The 18,672-nt window shown below is 40.8% G+C and overlaps 1 protein-coding gene across 1 annotated transcript; it reads left to right on the top strand.

Moving 5' to 3' along the window:
* Positions 1 to 3,701: 3,701 nt before the first annotated feature.
* On the top strand, positions 3,702 to 17,331 carry cxcl12b (chemokine (C-X-C motif) ligand 12b (stromal cell-derived factor 1)). Its single transcript, XM_056410200.1, has 4 exons — positions 3,702 to 3,842; positions 6,777 to 6,894; positions 12,645 to 12,728; positions 14,483 to 17,331. Exons 1-4 carry the CDS (start codon positions 3,776 to 3,778, stop codon positions 14,520 to 14,522), a joined length of 309 nt encoding a protein of 102 aa, XP_056266175.1. The 5' UTR covers positions 3,702 to 3,775; the 3' UTR covers positions 14,523 to 17,331.
* Positions 17,332 to 18,672: the final 1,341 nt, after the last annotated feature.

Here is an 18,672-nt window from a genome sequence, read left to right as displayed (position 1 = left end):
GGAAGAATGGCAGGAAAACAGCAAACGTGGATGTTTTTCTCATTTAAAGCCCCATTAGTTCTCATTTATCCACATCCTGATACGTCCTGTTGTGATCAAGGTTTTGTTTTAGACGTCACATGAAAACCTTCATTGTGGCGAATAACTTTTTAATTGGGCAATTACTCAATTCAAATGGGATGCTCCTGCATGTGTGGAGCTGATGCCGACCGTCCACCCAGACCAAATACTCGTCCGCTCTCCATCATGTCCCTCATCATGGCAGCCATTTGTGCGAGCTCGTCTATCAGGACCGGTCCAGAACAAAGACCAGGCAGCCCGTAATTCTAGACAGGGACATGAAACGCTGACCTCTGACCTCCACGGGTGACGCAAGTGACAGTGTCGTCCCACAGGTCGGCGGTAAACGTGCCAAACGCATTCCCGGCCGCCGTCGCAGCCTCGCCCCTGTGGCGTGTTAGCGCCGGAGCGCCTCAAACACTTGTGACATTTGTGTTTGTGCGTCAGTAAATAGTTTGGGGTTTATCTGAGCTGACTTGTAAATGTTATTGCTCGCATGAAACATCATACAGACACATTGTCCATCAAGCGTGTCGTCATAGAAACGTTGAATCCGGTGTTGAGGGCGTGGAGCTCAGAGGATTAGCGTCATTGAGAAGCACAGCGTTTAAATTAATCAAATTAAATCTGCCATTAAAAACTAGTGCTGAGGTCCTTTTTTTAAAGGCCATTATATAATGCACACATTATGTTAAAAAGTCAGTTCATCCAAAATACAATAATTTTGTTTAATTACCACTAGTTTCACTAGGGTGAAATTGTTTGTTTTCCTGGTTGTGAGATTTCTGTTTTAACCCCAATGTAATGAAGTTAAATGTTGTTCACCCTCTGCATATGAAACACACTCTTCAGATGAATATATATATATATATATATATATTCATCTGAAGAGCCTCCTCTACTTATTTTTTCAGTGTGCAGGATTCCTTCTCTATGAAAATGAGATTGCTGATTTATTTATTTTTGCTCATGATTCAGGAGCACAAACCCTTTTATATCGATTTTATTCTTGTCAAACCACACAGTGGATACTTTATGATGGGACTTTTTCTCTCTAAAGTCCCATTAAAAACTGTTCACAATGTGGTCTGGGAATTATCCATGGTAATAAAATATTTTTTTGGACACGGCATCAGAAATCTGTGAAGCATGTATCATAGAAACCTGCCTGTGTGGGTTGATACTCGTCATATTTAGCTTATAAAGTATGAATTGTATAACATGCATGATTGAAGCAGTGTATTCCTGTTAACTGATGTTAACCTGTGTGCTACTTAGGCCATAAAACAATTTAAAAAAAACATTGTTTGTGTAAAAAAAAGAAAAGTAAAGTAAATTCCTCTCGAGTAGTTTGTCGTTTGTCTCCTCACAGCTCGGTTTCATCTCCCCGCTGTTCCCGGCAGTTGCATCGGACGGCTCTCGGGCTGACAGTAAACACCCTCCTCGGGTTTACGGCGTGCAGCAGGACTTTCTCTCAGCACGCTGCCATGCTGCGGGTCTGTAAACTGCAGGGGACGACTCTCAGGGTATGGATCGACAGGCGGTCTTTAGCAACGTACGGTTGCCTTGCTGCGGCTGGTGGTCGGAGGCGGGGCTGTTGAATCACCTCCAACACCTCTGACCGGCGCGAAGGCGTCAAGTTCTGGCATGAAGACCCGTTTCAGTTCACCAGCTGCTGGATTCAAGGCAGCAGAACGGAGGGAAAGGGGACCAAAACATGCTTAGTGGCGGGCATGTTTTTAGACACACACACACATGTACGGACACATATTTACTCTGCTAACGACACATCAACCTCTACACACACACACACACATCTGGGTCCCTTTACGTTGCTGCTCACTGCTCGAGTCCATTTTTACCAGATGAAGTTGAATGTTCTCCGTCAGTTAGAATATAAGTGCTTCAGAAACACGTGAGAACTTCTAAAAGTCCCAGAAAACTTTTAATTACCTCCCACCTGTTATAACACGCGCTCTCTCTCTGCTGTCTGTTCATCACGTCTCGAGCAGAAGTCGTCTAAGAAAGAGATATTCCTGCAATCACTACTATCTGTAGTTTTACACACAGCTATATAAGTCACACTCACACTCGCTAGCTTTAGAACATTGATAAATTCCCCCCTGGGGATGAATAAAGTATATCGAATCTAATCTAATTTATCTGCTGCTAAAAATATTTCCCACTCTTTTCATTCGCTTTACTCGATATTAGCTTTTGCAGCTTGGCTGCACCATTACAGAGTTATTACCTTGGGAGAGCAGGAATGATGACATGCCTTTTTATAGTTGTAATTTTAAACCATATTTTACTTTTTCAGACTGCTAAATGTTTTCTCTAGTTAGTATTCATTTGTTAGTTTTCATGACAATGATTACAGGAGTTATTTACATTGTTTTTTTCTCTACATGTATATTAAGATAAAATTAATTCTTACTGTTCATATAGATAAATTGTAGGAGGGGGAAATAAACAGATGCGGCAAATATGTTAGAAAAGGTGATGATTTATTTGACAGCGCATGAGACATGCCATAATTAATGGTTCAGGAGTTTAAATGTACATAATAAGGAATTAACTGCCATTTCAATTGCCAACATATTAGAACTGTTAACAGTTTTTTCTTCTTCCTCCTTTTAAATATGTAACTGGAAGCTGTGAAGAAACAAATCTGCATGTCTTCATCATTTTCATTCATTACTAAACAAACAGCAGCCCATCACAGAAGCTTCCTCTAAAAAATATCAGCTTGTTTATAAAAAAATAAAAAGAATCTTGGCCTGGAGAGTCACATTAGTCAGTTGCAAACATGACTCTTTTTTTTCAATACAGATTCTCCTATTCTCATTTTAATGATGCAGATGGCAAGTCTAAACAGTCCTTTAATAGTGCCATTACGGAGCAGACGGTGAAACTGACATGAAACCCAGAGAATTAAATAAAGACATGAACCAGGCGCCGTGGATATGAGCCGGGAAGGATGACATAAGAAAGCTGAAATATACAACAATGTTAGTGCAACAGCAGGGAGCCCTGGCGATGGAAAGTAAGGACTGTGTGTGAGTGTGTGTGTTTGTGTGTGTGTGTGTGTGTTTTGTCTGTGTGTGTGTGTGTGTGCGTGTCTTGGCGCGTTTTACCCATCTAATGGGGACCTGTATCTGTTGACACATTTTGGGGACTCGCCTTCCTTGTGGGGACATAATGCACGTCCCCATAACATAGATCATAACATTTTAGGTTGTAGACTTGGTAGGTCTCCAGGAAATTAATTTTTCTCAATGTAATACCCAAAAGTAACGAAAACGCGTGTGTGTGTGTGTGTGTGTGTGAGAGAGAGAAAGTGTGTGAGAGAGACAGGTGGCAAGAAGACAAAGACAATGGAGAGAAATCAGGCAAAGAGAGAGAAATAGAGAGATTTCCCGTCTGTCTTTTCCCTTTCTCCTTGATTCCCAGCCAACATGTTTCAAATCGAGGAAGTCTCGATACTAAACTCACTCCTTCCCCTCCCCTCCTCCCCTCTCATGCTGGGACCCTGCCCCCTCCCTGCTGAGAACATGGAACTCCCTTCTCCCTCTCTCTCTCTACCCATCTCTCTCTCTCTCCCATCTGAAGATTTAACACAGCACAGAGCAGAGCTGGCGTCACAGTTGCTCCCTGGATTGTAGCAGAGAGAGAGAGAGAGAGCAGCCCTCCTGCAGCCCGTTCGCCCACCACCATGGATGTCAAGCTGCTGGCGCTGATGGCTCTGATGGCCGTGGCCACACATGTACCAACCTCCAGCGGTGAGTCCAGCAGACTTGAGCTTTTATTGGTGTTGGTTTGGTCCCGTTTGAGGGTTTTCTCTGATTCTTGGGTGAAGAAATGTTGCTGGATGAGATGTTTTAAAAAATGGGGATGACGGGACGTTGAGACTTTTAGCATTTGAATTATTTGTAACTTGGCTGTGTGGGGAGACATATTTCTGGAATCAGTGAGACAATCAGGTGAATGTGTTCATGAATCTAAATCTAAATGAAAATTAATTTTGGCTCCATGTTTTAACTTCTTGTTTGTTTAAAGCTTAACTTCTGGCATTGTTGGACAACTGAATTTTGATGGTTTTGGTGGTTGAGAAGTTTTATTTTTTGCTGGAAAAAGAGACTTTTTGGACAATTTCCTTGTTGCACTTGTGGCGGTTTCACTCCAACACTCGGGTGTTTAACAGCTCATCAACAGATGGTTCCCAACACTGAGAGACATGTATTACAAAATGATCCATCGGTCATTTATCTGCATTCACTAAATGATTACTGAATATCTTAAACAAGTATACGATTAATTGATAACAATTCCACAGAAAAGTAATCTGCTAAACACATTAAGTTGTAAGCAAGTTTTTAAAGGAAAGGTCCAGAGAATTCACTTGTTTTGCCTTTCAAAGATGTGCTTTTGTTTTATTAATGTCGTTGTTTTCTGCGCCAGCAAATTTAATGTCTTTGGATCTTAGACTGAAAAAAAACTTGGACCCTTGGAAATTCAAAATTGTTTTATCAAAATGATTATTGTAGTAAATCAGCAGATTAATAAGTGACGATAATGCTTTGGTAATTGGTTAGTTAATTGCAACCCTTTATCATTAGTATATCAGTGTAATTACATCATATTGCCTGTGATTAGTAATCTATATTATTACTACACATTTGTAAAACATTTGAAGCGATCCTTTTTTTCTAATTTAATTATTTGAGCAATAAATCTGGTTGCAATTTTTTCCAGTGACTATAGTATTAAGTATTTTGGACTAAAATCCTTAATGTACCATATGAAGAAGAGCAGTTTTACAGCGTGACCCCACATTAATCTCCCACATGTTAACCTTGGTGGGAGACAACACGGTGTTGCGGCGTCTGGCCCGCATTATGCTAAACTCGTTGTTTCAACCCCAGTAAGACCCCCGATTGCATTTAAAAGAGTTAGCTCTAAATGTGTGTATTTGTCTTTTCCCTTTGCTTTCTTTTAATTAGTTTCTAATTAGGGATAAACAATGCTGCGGTGATAGCAGTGGATGCTCGCTCCTGGGCCCGGTGCTCCGTGCTGCATAATGATCCCCTAGTTTACATGAGAAAGGACCCTGGATGGTGTGAATCATTAGGCTGATATTACTGAGGATTTAGCCATTTGTGGCAGAGCATTTGGTGTTGCATTACACACATGCATATCAATGGGAATATGTTTAAGCCCAGAACAAAGGTCTGTTTGCTACACGCGACTCACTTGATTACATGTATTCTAATTTATTAAGGCAGGAATATATTGATACAAAAAAAGTGCCACTCTGTAGCCTCATTTTCCTCTTTTAAAACATGTCTATGACATGAATGGAATAAAACACCTTTCCAGGGCCTTTAGTGTGGAGTGGTATTGCACTTTAGTTTCTCTTCATCTTTTCACTTTTTTATTTTTACAACCATCATCCTTCAAAAAGGCAACTTAAGTGCAACACGACAATCGCAGTTTGTTATTGCGTGTAGTCCGAGTTATGCGTGTGCGTCTGTGGTCCTCTGGGCCCCCACAAGCCTCCATGGAGTCCCGCGGGTGATTTGTAATCATTTTAAGAATGTACTTGAGGTGATTTCCTTGATGCCGTCTGAGCCGCAGAGTGCTCTTTCATAAAAGGGGCAAATATTGGAAATTGAATGAGGAGGACCCTTCTCCTGCAGAGTGGCCACGCTGAATGCTCTCGGAGTGAAGGGTTATATGCATGTGTGTTTGAGTGTGTGTCTGGTCAGAAAGGGCTAATCTCTTTTTAATGAACATGATGTTCAGAGCAGTAGCAGGTAAACTCATACGCTCCCATGCTTTGTAAGGGCCCGTTACAGTAGAGAACACACACGATGCTTTGGTACGCTGAGGGAAGTGATGCTTGTAGTTACAAGTGAAATGAAATATGAGCTGCTGTGATATCATTTTGTAACTAAAGTTGTGTTGACTTTAATTCAAATGAACACAAACGGTGACATTTTTAAATTGTTAAAAAGGAAAAAGCTTAAAAACAATCTCTCTATCTACTTCTGAATCACTACTTTGTCAATTATTGAGTTGATATAATTGAATTAATTATTTGTAAAATGCCACAATGAGCTAAAATGCATTTTTTTTAAACTACAATATTTAGATGTGATCAGGAACTTCAAAACATTATAGAAATAATGTTTCTTCCTCAAGTTAACAGCATCCGTTATAATGAAGCGTTATAGTTCTTTCCTAATGTATTGCACAGTTTGTACATTTAATGCAGCAGGTGTGTGTGTGTGTGTGTGTGTGTGTGTGTGTGTGTGTGTGTGTGTGTGTGTGTGTGTGTGTGTGTGTGTGTGTGTGTGTGTGTGTGTGTGTGTGTGCATTACTCATAAATCTGTTCACACATTGTGGGGACCCATGGGGACAAGATGACACCATCATGTAAATCGTTACAATTTAGGGTGGAGGTTTTACAGTTAGGGTTAGATTATATTGCGTTAACTAAGATTAAAACCAAGTAAATCAAAGTGAATCATTTAACTTAACTTCATGACAACTGTTTCCTGTTCAGTGTGTTATTAAGTGGGCTGAACACAACAGTCTCTTTTTGAACGTTGACCACTCGTCTACATCGCACCATTTCCTGTTGTGTGGTTTATCCATTTTTTTTGTTTGACCTCTAATGCTCACATGTGACCTTCCTCGTTGTGTCTTTGCAGCAAAGCCCATCAGTCTGGTGGAGCGGTGCTGGTGTCGGTCCACCCTCAACACGGTTCGTCAGAGGTCCATCAAGGAGCTCAAGTTCCTCCACACACCCAACTGCCCCTTCCAAGTCATGTAAGTGAATGATTGTGAATTTATTTGGGTGATTAACTCGGAAGAAATGTATTTCATATTGTGTGTTGAATTGTTTTGAAAGGTTCTTCCACTCAAGGGAAGTATTTTACACGTTGGTGTGTTCAGGTGCTTTTTAGTAGCCGTGTTAGTCGGAGTTCTGGCTGCTCTCCAACTCTCTGACAAATAACCTTTTGGGGCTTTTAAATAGATTTTTTTGTGAACCTGCTTTGTGTCCGATCCTCGCTGCGTGATTCGATATCGTTGCTGTCCCTGAGTGACTGAGTGTGAACGTCGTGATGCTGATACGCCGAGAAGATGAAGCACTCAGTGGAAATGTGCCTAATGATGACAAAAATAAGAGCTTAAGGAATATTAAAAGTGTATATGTAAACGGTACTTATTTACACGTTTGCTACAGAAATCCTTCAGACATGTACATATTATTAAATGTGATTAGTTAATTTATAATAACATCATAAATATCGATTGATTAATTCTGAAATTATCGTTTAAAAAAAACATCCAACAAGAGTCTTTTGTTGTTATGATAATAAAGAGACAATACACTCACACATATATACACACACACATCGTACAACAGCAGATTGGAGAGCAGCGCGTGTGAACCATCAACAGTTTCACTTAACCCTTGTGTTGCCTTCGGGTCAATTTGACCCGATTAAATATTACACCCTTCTGTCGCCTTCGGGTCAATATGACCCGATTCAATGTTTAACCCTCCTGTTACCTTTATATTTACTAACATATTTTACCCTTGAGGTCAATATGACCCCAGCTATTAAAATCTCCAGAAAATTATTAGAATTAATATTGTTTTCCAAGTTTAAGTGTGAGGTACTTTATGTTTGTTTGTTGACTCCCGAAAGAACACCGACATTAAACATTGAATCGGGTCAAATTGACCCGAAGGCGACACGAGGGTTAAATATTGAATCGGGTCAAAATGACCCGAAGGCAACACAAGGGTAAAAAAGGCATTTACATGTATTTGTGAGCTATAAAAGCGTCTGTTACATTACACAAATTCACCATGAGTTATCTCCATTTACTTTCCATTTTATTATTCATAAATACACCATCTTAGAGCCGTGTCCCATGACGTCTAATCCTTGCTATTAGCCTGTTGATTCATTATCCTAATTATGTTTATTGCATCAACTTTTTATATTTCCCTCACTTTTGACTAATTTGGGAAGTTTAAACAAATGTATACTCCAAACTAAAAAAGTAAAAACAGTGCAGATCGAGTGAAAGTGGATGTGTGTGTGTGTGTGTGGTGTTAATATTCTCGTCTTATTTTCCTAATGAGAGGCCTGAGTTTAAAACAACACGATCCTCTCAGAAAGAGGAAAGCGGTAACGTCTTGAGCTCAAGGGGGACGTACATGTTTTGCAAAGAAAGCGACAATTAAGGGTCAAAGTGATCGCCTTTGTGTTTCCGCTGACCCCGGTGTCCCGTATATACACTGTTTGTGTCCAACCTGCCCCAGCAACAGTGAATATAATGTCACCAGTCTGGAAGAAACGTACTCAAAGGCCTCATCCGTTTGTTCGCTATAGAAAACGGGACGGCAGAAAGCCTTGCAGCCCAAAAGGCCGATGGGCTTCTGCCAGAAAGGGAGATGGGGGGGGGGGGGGGGGGCGCTAATGACTGTTAGAAGGGGTGAGCGAATGGCAAAAGGTCAAAGAGGACACACGGCGCTCCAGCCGGGACACAAACTCCCTCTAACCTCCCTCCAGAGAAAAACTGCCAGAGGAGTCAAGAAGTCATTCAGACGAGGGGCTCAGCGAGTTGCTCTGATATCTCCGTTCAGGCAGATGAAAGAAAGCCGGTAACACGACACCCCCCCCCCCCCCCTTGCCCTGCTGCCCTGTGTCCCACCGTGCGCCCTCATCCTAGCCCCCCGCCACCCACCCGCCCCCAGCATGCCGTTGGTATTAACTTGCTGTGAAGTAATTACTACCTGCTGCTTGTGGAACTCAAATTCCAGCCAAGTCAATTAGGGTTTGGGCTCTCGGTGGGTCATCCAGACAAGCAGACAGATAAACAGGATGGAGGCAGATTCATCAAAACAGCACCGAGCGGATGAGCCGGCCACCCCTAATAAAATAAAAGAGGAGTCGGGGGGGGGGGAAGGGAGATATCCCTGGAGGAAACGCAAACACAGATCCTGTTACTGGGCTGTTAGTTTGTGGGATTTGGGGCTGATTCCTGGGTCGATGCTCCTGAACTGCTCTTTTTTGTAAGTTTAGGGGGCCATTTGCTCATTTTGCCTTGCGTGTGCGCATCTTAATGAGGGGGCGAGGAATCGGGGAGGTGGCGTATCAAAGGGGGGTCGCGGAGGGACTGAGGAGGAGGAGGAGGAGGTGGTGGTGGGGGGGTTTCAAATTGAATCAGAGCGCAGTGATGAGACGGCAGCGATGAGGCGCAGAGGAATGTCTTTTAATTTGCAGAGCCGTGTGACGGAGAGATAGAGGGCGGAGAGAAGGAGGAACGGTGAGGCGAGACACCTCCCGGGTTGTTAACTCTCATACACGACCTTTTGCCACCGAGGTGTGAGATCCACATGTTGGGACTTCACTGCCCCCCCCCCCCCCCCCCCCCTTCACGCCAACAGATCTGACACTCTCTCAACAGCTTCTGATAACAGAACAAATCCTCTCCTAAATATTTGGTTCAGCGCTCCATCAACAGGTCATCACTCACTTGAAACGGGCAAGTGGTCTCGGTTTAACCCCCACCACCACCACCCCCACCCCCCCGCTCCGGCTTCAGCTCCTCGCGTCCTGCAAGTTGGATTCTGAAGACAAAAATATCCAACATTCGTGTAGTAAAATCTAATTTTCTCGCAGGAGAATTTTTATATTTTTCCAGTTTGAAAGACAGAAAAGAGAGATCTTGTTTCTCGAAATGTGTTTTTTTTTCTCCAATCTGAGGGGTTTCCTCTTACTCGTGAGCCCAGATTGCGGGTTTCTTTTGAAACCTCTCTCTCACCCGACAAACTCCACATCAAAAGTCGGTTTCTGGTGTTCGCCGTGCGGTGTGGGGACAGCTTTACAAGCCACACGGTGCACCTCCTCCTCCTCCTCCTCCTCCTTCAGCTGTCCCCGAGTGGAAGCAGAGAGCTGCAGAGTGACGGCCTGTGATGTGCAGTAATCCTCCGCTTTGCAGCTCGGATGCCGCGAGGCTCTTGGAGATTAGCCGAGGTGTTTCTGAGCTCAGCCTTCATAAACCATATCAGATATTATCCTGACATATTGTGCTTATTTTAACATTAAAGCCCATTGATTTATTGAGCAGGAATCGACAATAAATAAAGATACTTCTATTTTACATTATGATATCCGCTTTAAAGGAATCTGGATTATATTCTAGTAATAAAAAATATGCAGAGTCACTTAAAATGACATTTTGACTGATATTAAGGGGACAGCTTGTTAGACGTTATAATCCTCTGGTTTAAACTGGGATGTGTTGGAAGATTTCTGTGAGTTTTTGGAGATAACGTTGAGCTTTCATTGAAGTGGGCTTTCATGAAAAATAAAAGACATTATTTAGATTCTTTTGTCATAAAAAGTTAAAGACATATCTTTTGGATATTGTCTCTTCAATTTAAACAATGTCACCTCCCAACAATCAGTATAACCACCTGTGTAGTGCTTTCGGGAATTATAAATGTTACTCATTGTGCATTAATTTTTAAAAGACCATATTTGACATGCCTTTCCACCATTATCCAAATGACTTTTTGGCTCATTTTCCCACATAAAGTGGTGAAATTAACGGTGAGTAATGGATTCTTGCAGAGAGTGAACATGTGGGATAAAGATGTTCTGTGAAGTGAAAGACAATTAAGGTGATTAAGTTAAACCTGATTGATGTTGGTGTCAAAATTCATACTCCATCTCAGAGGCGTAACTATACACAGATAAACATTCCTTGATTCACTCTGAGGACGACCTCATGATGACCATGAATATCACAAATTAACCAAATCCATTGGAGTGTATATATATATATATGTGTATGTATTTATACATATATATGTGTATATATGTGTATTTATATATATATATGTGTGTATATATGTGTATGTATTTATATATATATATGTATATATGTATTTATATATATGTATATATATCTATGTATTTATATATATATATATATATTTGTATATATGTCTATAAATTAACTTGAGATAAATGTGTAGCCCACAGCTGACTCCATGGCAACGTTATACTTCCTGTTTCCATCTCCCAAAGCATTATGGGAGTGGCAGTTTTCAGTCATCTCTTTCCCCTGATGGGGGGCTACAGTGTCAGACTTTAAAAATCCCTGCTCTGGAAAATGGTCGACAATCAGAGTACAAACAATATAATAACAACCTTTATCCACATCTCCGATGCACAGCGACTGAGCTAAACATGTGGTCCTTAAAAATGCCTTGAAATAGATTCCTCTAGAGCCGAACTAAGGAGCTAAAGTTCTCTTGGAATCGGTTTTAAATAAACTGCCACACTTTTTCCTCGGGGTTGCTGTGAGGTGTTATTATACCTTGGTTGACCACGCAGCTAATAACATAGATATAATCCATCGACTGTCCCACATCGCCAGCTGTTGGGCCATGAAGGAAGCCCCGAGGTGAAAATGTTCTCCACTAAAATCTTTGAAGCCGATTTATTTTATGTGACAGCTAAAACATTCATGCATTCAATGGTTATTTCCCACATCACCTACTGTTTAACAACCTGGTCACATGCTAGTGCCACTACGCTCAAACCATTACAGTCATTATACAAGCGTACGCTCAAATCTCTTGATTAAAAAAAAGTTCTGTCACATCACTGTCCTATACTAAAAAAATACAACTTGCTTAGTTGGGATAACTTGATTAAATATGTGCACGTCTGTCTGATGTACAAAATCATACATGGATTGACCTCTCCTCTCAAACAATTTGTCACCACACGAACTGGATATCGGCTCACAAGAGGTGCAGCAAGAGGGGATTGTATCGTCCCTTTCAGGAAAAGTGCTTTCAGTCATCCTGCATTCGCAGTACAAGCAGCAGTTGACTGGAACTACATTCCAGTGTCTATCAGAGAGCTACAATCATTCAACTCTTTTAAAGCGGAAACAAAGAAATGGTTCATTACTACCCAGCTGTTAGCACTAGACTGTAACTACCTCCTCCATCTGTCCAGGTTGGACTTTCATTTTGTCTGTCTGTCAGTTGCTGTCTGTCTGTCTGTTGTCCGGTCTCTGTATGTCTTGACTTGCTGGTCGGCCGTTTACTCCACCTGTCTTCTCTTGTCGTTCACCTGTTTTCAGTTATATATCACATTTAGTCTGTATGCTTTTACGTTGTATCTCTAACATTATGTTTTTATTCTGTTTTAACATTGTTCTCCCTTATTTTATTTGCTTTATCTGTAGATTGTATTTGTAATCTTATGTTTTTAGGTTTGTGCTTAACATCAGCAACATTGGGACTACAGATGAAAAATAGCCTCTTGGCTAACTCTGGCACATTTACTGCAATGTTTTTATCAATGTGCACTGTCCCTTATAAACCTTTTTTATTTTTTATTAAAAAAATAAAAATTAGGCTGAAATACTTTGCTTCCCCCGTGTCTCTGCTTCACATGAACAACTGTGTGCGTGAAGACATTTAACAGACATACTGGCATCTAATCACTCAAATTCTTCTTTTTTCTGTCCAACAGTGCCAAACTGAGGAACAACAGGGAGGTTTGCATCAACCCGGAGACCAAGTGGCTGCAGCAGTACTTAAAGAACGCCATAAACAAGTAAGAAAGAAAGCCCGCCTGTCTCTCACAGAGACGGAGAGGAAGTACCGCTCTCTTCTCCGCTGAGTTCAGATCCTTAGAATAAATACAAACGGTCATCTCTCAGTTTCCCCCGCGACATTTTCTCTCTGAAATCACTGATATGGCCGTTGTAAGAAGCCGAGTAATTATCTGTAAATGAATTGGCATGAGGGAAGAACAGGGATGAATCTGCAACCGGTGTGACCGCTTCCTTTTCCTGTGACTTCAGAAATCTGCTGAGTCATCAGATGTTATTTTTTACCCCAAATCATATATTTATAGATTTTTTTGGGGGGGGAGATTTTCTATATAATTATCATCACCAATTGCACATCAGCATCAGAGTTGTCCCGGTCGGATTGCAGCATTGTGGGTAACATCTTGTCATAGTAAAAAAACACAAAAAAAGTGGAGCAGCTCATTCGATTTTTAATGAGCGATGCAGTTAAAATGTGTGCATTCCTCATGAAAAAAGAAATGCTCCAAACATGTCTGGTGGTGATTATCGCCAGGCTGCATGTGTGCTTCTTAAAACACCATAAACACCTCAAGCACAATGTAAAAACAAACAATATAGTAATTCCGATATTCTATATTTACCGTTTTAGTATAGAACATGCGTGAATACAGAAGGGCTTCAAACCAAGTCTTGGTTTGGGGGCGGCTGTAGCTCAGTGGGAGGGAAGAGCAGCAACCGCTGCAACCAGGTTTGTGTGGTTCTCCCTCTTCTCCCATTAGTTGCAAGTGTGAGTGTGTGAAGGGCAAGGCCCCCCCCCTTTGCTTCTCGGCCGCGCGCAGCACTGCTCCTTAATAACTAAGGATGGGTTAAATGCAGAGAACTAATTTCCCCTTGGGGATTAATAAAAGTGTATATTCTATATATTCTTATCGCATGTGGAGAAATCCTTTATGCATCATGACTGTGAGTCAGACCAGAAGCCTTTGAGTTCATTCAATGAGGCGTCACATGCTGCAAATATGTGAATACGACCGGAACTTTATTTAAAGATTTAAGCGTCGGAATGTAAAGAGCAAATCGCAACTTGACTTTTTCTCCTTCATCTTTTTAAAGGAGAAACTTTTTTGAGAGCATGGCTTTCTCTATGTCAGCATTTTTCAAGCTCTGTTACAGTTACATCAACACCTGAGGCCCCCCCCCCCCCCCATGTCCCCAGTCTGTTTAATACCAACAGAAATTACATTAATACGATTTTTACGACTACCTTTTTTTTTTTAAAGGAATCACGATTGCTGCCTGGATTATGTTCCCCGACAGCATTTCCTCTCGTGTCGTCAGGGCTACATTTACATAGTGCACGCAAACCTTAGGGAGGAGGTTTAAATGTATTACTTAAAGGGGAAAGTGGGTGTAAATATTTGGACAGTTTGAGTTTGTTGGATTATTTAATGTGTGTTCTTGTTTTTGTGATCAAATCTTTTATCGGTTTTCGAGATATGCACATGCAAAGGAAAAGATGTACACATTGTACGCAAACAAAGGTACTACTAAAAAAATCATATATATATAAATACGAGTAGACATGCAAAAACCTGCACACATATTAACATTTATATGCACATACCTGCATACCCTAATGCATACACACGCATAAATACTGTTAATTTACCCCCCTCCCACTGTTGGCGACGCCGACCCCCCATGCACCTCGTACATCTCCAGATATTCTCTTTCCAGGCTAACGTGCAGGTTATCCGTCTGTGTCTCTCTCCAGGGTGAAGAAATCGAGAAGACGCAATCACAAGAAACACTAAACGCAAGGGAAGAAATGTCGTCCGGCGCGGTCTCCCCCGAGTCGACACCTGTATACCTCCCCTGTCTCTGCTATGGATGTATGTAAACACGCTGAATGTACCCGTCCACCTCTCTGGACCGCTTGCAGAACCAGCACTGAACCGACAAACCGCCTTGTCTCAAGCACCGCCGCCGCCACCGCCCCCTCCGGACGCCCACGCAGTCACCCCCGTCCCTCCCCGTGAGCACCAAGTGCAATTATAGCTTGAGATGGTGGGATGAATGCTCATGTCAGATATATATGTGTGTGTGTGTGTGTGTGTTTGAATGTGCAACATATGACTAACTCTAAATGTGCGTCTGTATATAGTATTTTCTTACTTTCACACAGCTAGAAAGGAACAATTTGAGCGTTCAGGCTCACGCAAGGCATTGTGGGTAATGGCACCTTTACGTCATGGGAAAACAAAATACTCACCGGTCTAGAGAAGCAATTAAAATTGGGATTTTGTTGGCTGCCCGACTATATATATATATATATATATATATATATATATATATATATATATTCATTATGAAAGAAGTGTTTCATTTAGAAAACACCAAAACTCAATCCACCCAAGTTATTTTCACAGCAATATCTCAACACATAGTTTTTTTACTCCATGACTGAGGGGTCAAGGGGCAGTAACAGAGTCCAGTGGGGTTAACCCTTCACAAGTGACCAATCAGGGCAGGCCGTGCTACAACAGTATCTTGAATTGTCCTCACGCTCGCTTCAGCATCAGGAACAACACTGATGGAGACTCACACACACACTGCTAAGAAACCAGCGCTGACCTTGAGGTGCCATATATTCCGTATACGGGGTCAGAGCCATTGACATGATTATATTTCACTGTTTATTATATGCATGATTCAACATGTGGGATTGTGACCTCTGTTTCGTATAAAACACACTTTTGTTTTTTTTACCAGTCACGAGATATTTGAAGTGCTGTTGTTAAAGTTCATGTGGGAAATGAAATAGAAAGCTGATTTTATGTGAAGGCCATAGTGCCATTGTATTGATAAATACGAAAAGGAAGTTAAACACTTGCATCATTTTTGTTATTGAACATATCAGGACACAGAGACCAAATACTTTACCAGTAATACATGCAACTTGAAGAAACCAGTGAAAGCATGACTTTCAATTTCATTTATTGTTATAAAAAGATTGTCATAGTTCCTTATTTTTTTCAACTCGACAAAGGGACTAAATGTAAATGTATATCGCGACTACAGAGCAATTCAACTGCAGTATTTTCATGCCAGCACCTGTCCTTGGTGGGATGAAAAGCTGCGAACTGTCACATGAAACAGACCATGATACATATCACCATGTGTCCATCGTGGCAAAACAGTTTTTGAGTAGTCTTTTTCTATATATATTTGAGCCACTTTATTATCAGATGTGTGATTTTAAATGTAACTGTTTTATTTTTATATTACTAAATGCTTTTTAATGCAATGTACCGTAGGCCGTAGCTACTAAATGAAGGCTAGCCCATAAAATGTAACAAACAGTATTAAGCTTAATCGTTAAGATGTCATGCAACACACATGTAATGGTTTGTTACTCCACAGTATTCAACACTGAAATACCCTTTTTTTAAATCTTTTTTTTTTAACAATGTTGATGAAAAAAAAAAGATCGGCCGATCAAATCAGATATCGTCCTCCTTGTGTTGTTGTTGTTGTTTCTCCGTATTGTTTCGATTCTCCACCGATGCGAGATGTAACAATGGTGAATCGAATATCACGGCGATAGAAAACAAAAGCCGCTGTCATCGTGTTACATGTGACGGGAAACTATCTGGCCCACCAGTCGCCCACATTGCACACTTGATTCCATTTTTCTTCCTAGTTTTACCGAGGTTGATGTATGATGTGTCAAGAGAGCCGCTGAGCCAAAACCCAACACAGCGTTTGAGCTGAGATCCCAGAGACCGACATGTGCTTTCAATCTGGACGCTCCCAGCACCCCATGGGCTTTCTTTTTCACTTTCCCTCAACTGTTGCCATGCCGCAACCATTTTTCCCGTAAACTGTTTGTGGTCTATGTTCTATGTTCCGTTCTGTTTTTCCTCGGTCGGTCTGCCGAGTGCCCGCTCACATCGTTACACTCGTATCAATTTGCAGATAATGGTGCAATAATCCTGTAAGTGTCGGTCATTTTCCACTAATCTGATAGAAGTTAAGGGACACTTATTTTATAGGATTATACTCATTTGTTTCAACACATTGCTGAATAAGTTGTTTTTTTAAACTCCAGTTCCCAAACGCACTGTTATGTCATGATAAAAGTCACATGTTATTCATTGTGTGAATTCAAATCAATTCCTAAAATACTTTCAAGAGTTAAATCTAGAAGAAGATTCTGTTGTTACCTCTGTAAACGTAAACCTCTCTCATATAAAACGTGATCATTATCTCAATAAAAGGAACAAATCTACTGGCAAAACCTGTTTAGTGTGACTAAATAGTGTCACACATTGACACTGACTCTTTTGTTAATGTGCAAATGGAGTATTTACAGAATTTTTTTTGTGGTCTATTATTTTGGACCAATTTCAAATTTAGGTTCACATTGATGGTGTTTTAGTAAATCACTCAAAATAGGTGCATATCTTCTACTTTGGACCCCGAGACAATGTGAAATGTATTTCTTTTGAGGCAGCTTCTGACATTTTATTACGCTCTGTATTGTCACTCTTTATAAACCAAGAGACGCTATTTTCACTGTGATGCTCGAGCCCTTTTTAAATAAAGTAAAAATTAAATAAAGTAACGTGTCTGTATTTCATAGATGTCAAAAAGTGTGTTTATTTGTATAGTGTGAAGAAGACACCCTGGATATGAGGCCGGCTTGTCAACTCATCCAGCAGACGTGGATCAGCATCAGCACCCCTCTGGCATTGAGCTTCGGCCAACCGAAGTGCACTTTTCTTTTGGCTTTAACATGTTCTCCGAAGATGGATGACTTTCTTCTCACCCGTTTATTTTGGCTCTCAATCGAGTACATTCTATTTATACAGCTAAATATCTCATCCGGATAACAACTCTCGTTAAAGAAAAGAAAGAAAAGAAAGTCTGACACCTGAGGAAGAGCAACTGGAGGAATCACTGTCCCATGACAGGCAGGCGTGAAATAAATGTCATGTGTACAGAGTAACCACTTCTATAATAATTAAAGAATAAACAATACAAATGACAAACAAACTACCGTTCAAAAGTTTGGGGTCATCCAGACAATTTTGTGTCTTCCATGAAAACTCACTTTTATTTATCAAATGAATTGAAAATTGAATAGAAAATATAGTCAAGACATTGACAAGGTTAGAAACAATGATTAATATTTGAAGTATTAATTTTGTTCTTCAAACATCAAGCTCAAAGGAAGGCCAGTTGTATAGCTTATATCACCAGCATAACTGTTTTCAGCTGTGCTAACATAGTTGCACAAGGGTTTTCTAATCAGATATTAGTCTTCTAAGGCGATTAGCAAACACAATGTACCATTAGAACACTGGAGTGATAGTTGATGGAAATGGGCCTCTATACACCTATAGAGATATTTCATTAGAAACAAGACGTTTCCACCTAGAATAGTCATTTACCACATTAACAATGTATAGTGTGGATTTTTGATTAATGTTATCTTTATGGAAAAAACAGTGCTTTTCTTTGAAAAATAAAGACATTTCTAAGTGACCCCAAACTTTTGAACGGTAGTGTATACTGTGAACATGTATGAAGTTAAATTGATTTAGGATATCCAGCATCTTCCTGGTGTTGCCCAACAGCTGGAGCTTGACTCTTGACTGTACGTTGCTGTCGGGCTGTAGGTCAGAGACACACACTCTGTGTGAAACTTTTTTCTGGCAAGTCATTTCACATTACAGAGAGTCATTTGGTTTAATACCTCAAATGTCACTTGATCCAGCTCTGAGGTGGAGCATACCAACGAGAAGAAATATCTTTAATTCGAGGACTGTCATGAGTTACGTTCTCATTTCCACGGTAATAAAAAGTTTCTGCACGCCACCCCAGGCAGGCAGGCGGGATACGTTGTACTACAGACCATGAAACTTCTCTTTCCACAGAGAGAAAAAAATCACAGGAGAC

Source organism: Pseudoliparis swirei, chromosome 24 (assembly GCF_029220125.1).
Source record: "Pseudoliparis swirei isolate HS2019 ecotype Mariana Trench chromosome 24, NWPU_hadal_v1, whole genome shotgun sequence".
Taxonomy (NCBI): Eukaryota; Metazoa; Chordata; class Actinopteri; order Perciformes; family Liparidae; genus Pseudoliparis; species Pseudoliparis swirei.
This window is presented reverse-complemented; position numbering and strand designations above follow the sequence as displayed.

What these genes read in the sequence shown, in the direction of transcription:
- cxcl12b (XM_056410200.1), top strand. Translation starts at nt 3,776, where the DNA reads ATGGATGTCAAGCTGCTGGCGCTGATGGCTCTGATGGCCGTGGCCACA. An exon ending in AACTGCCCCTTCCAAGTCAT is followed by an intron (nt 6,895 to 12,644) that starts GTAAGTGAATGA and finishes TCTGTCCAACAG; the next exon opens with TGCCAAACTGAGGAACAACA. An exon ending in TTAAAGAACGCCATAAACAA is followed by an intron (nt 12,729 to 14,482) that starts GTAAGAAAGAAA and finishes GTCTCTCTCCAG; the next exon opens with GGTGAAGAAATCGAGAAGAC.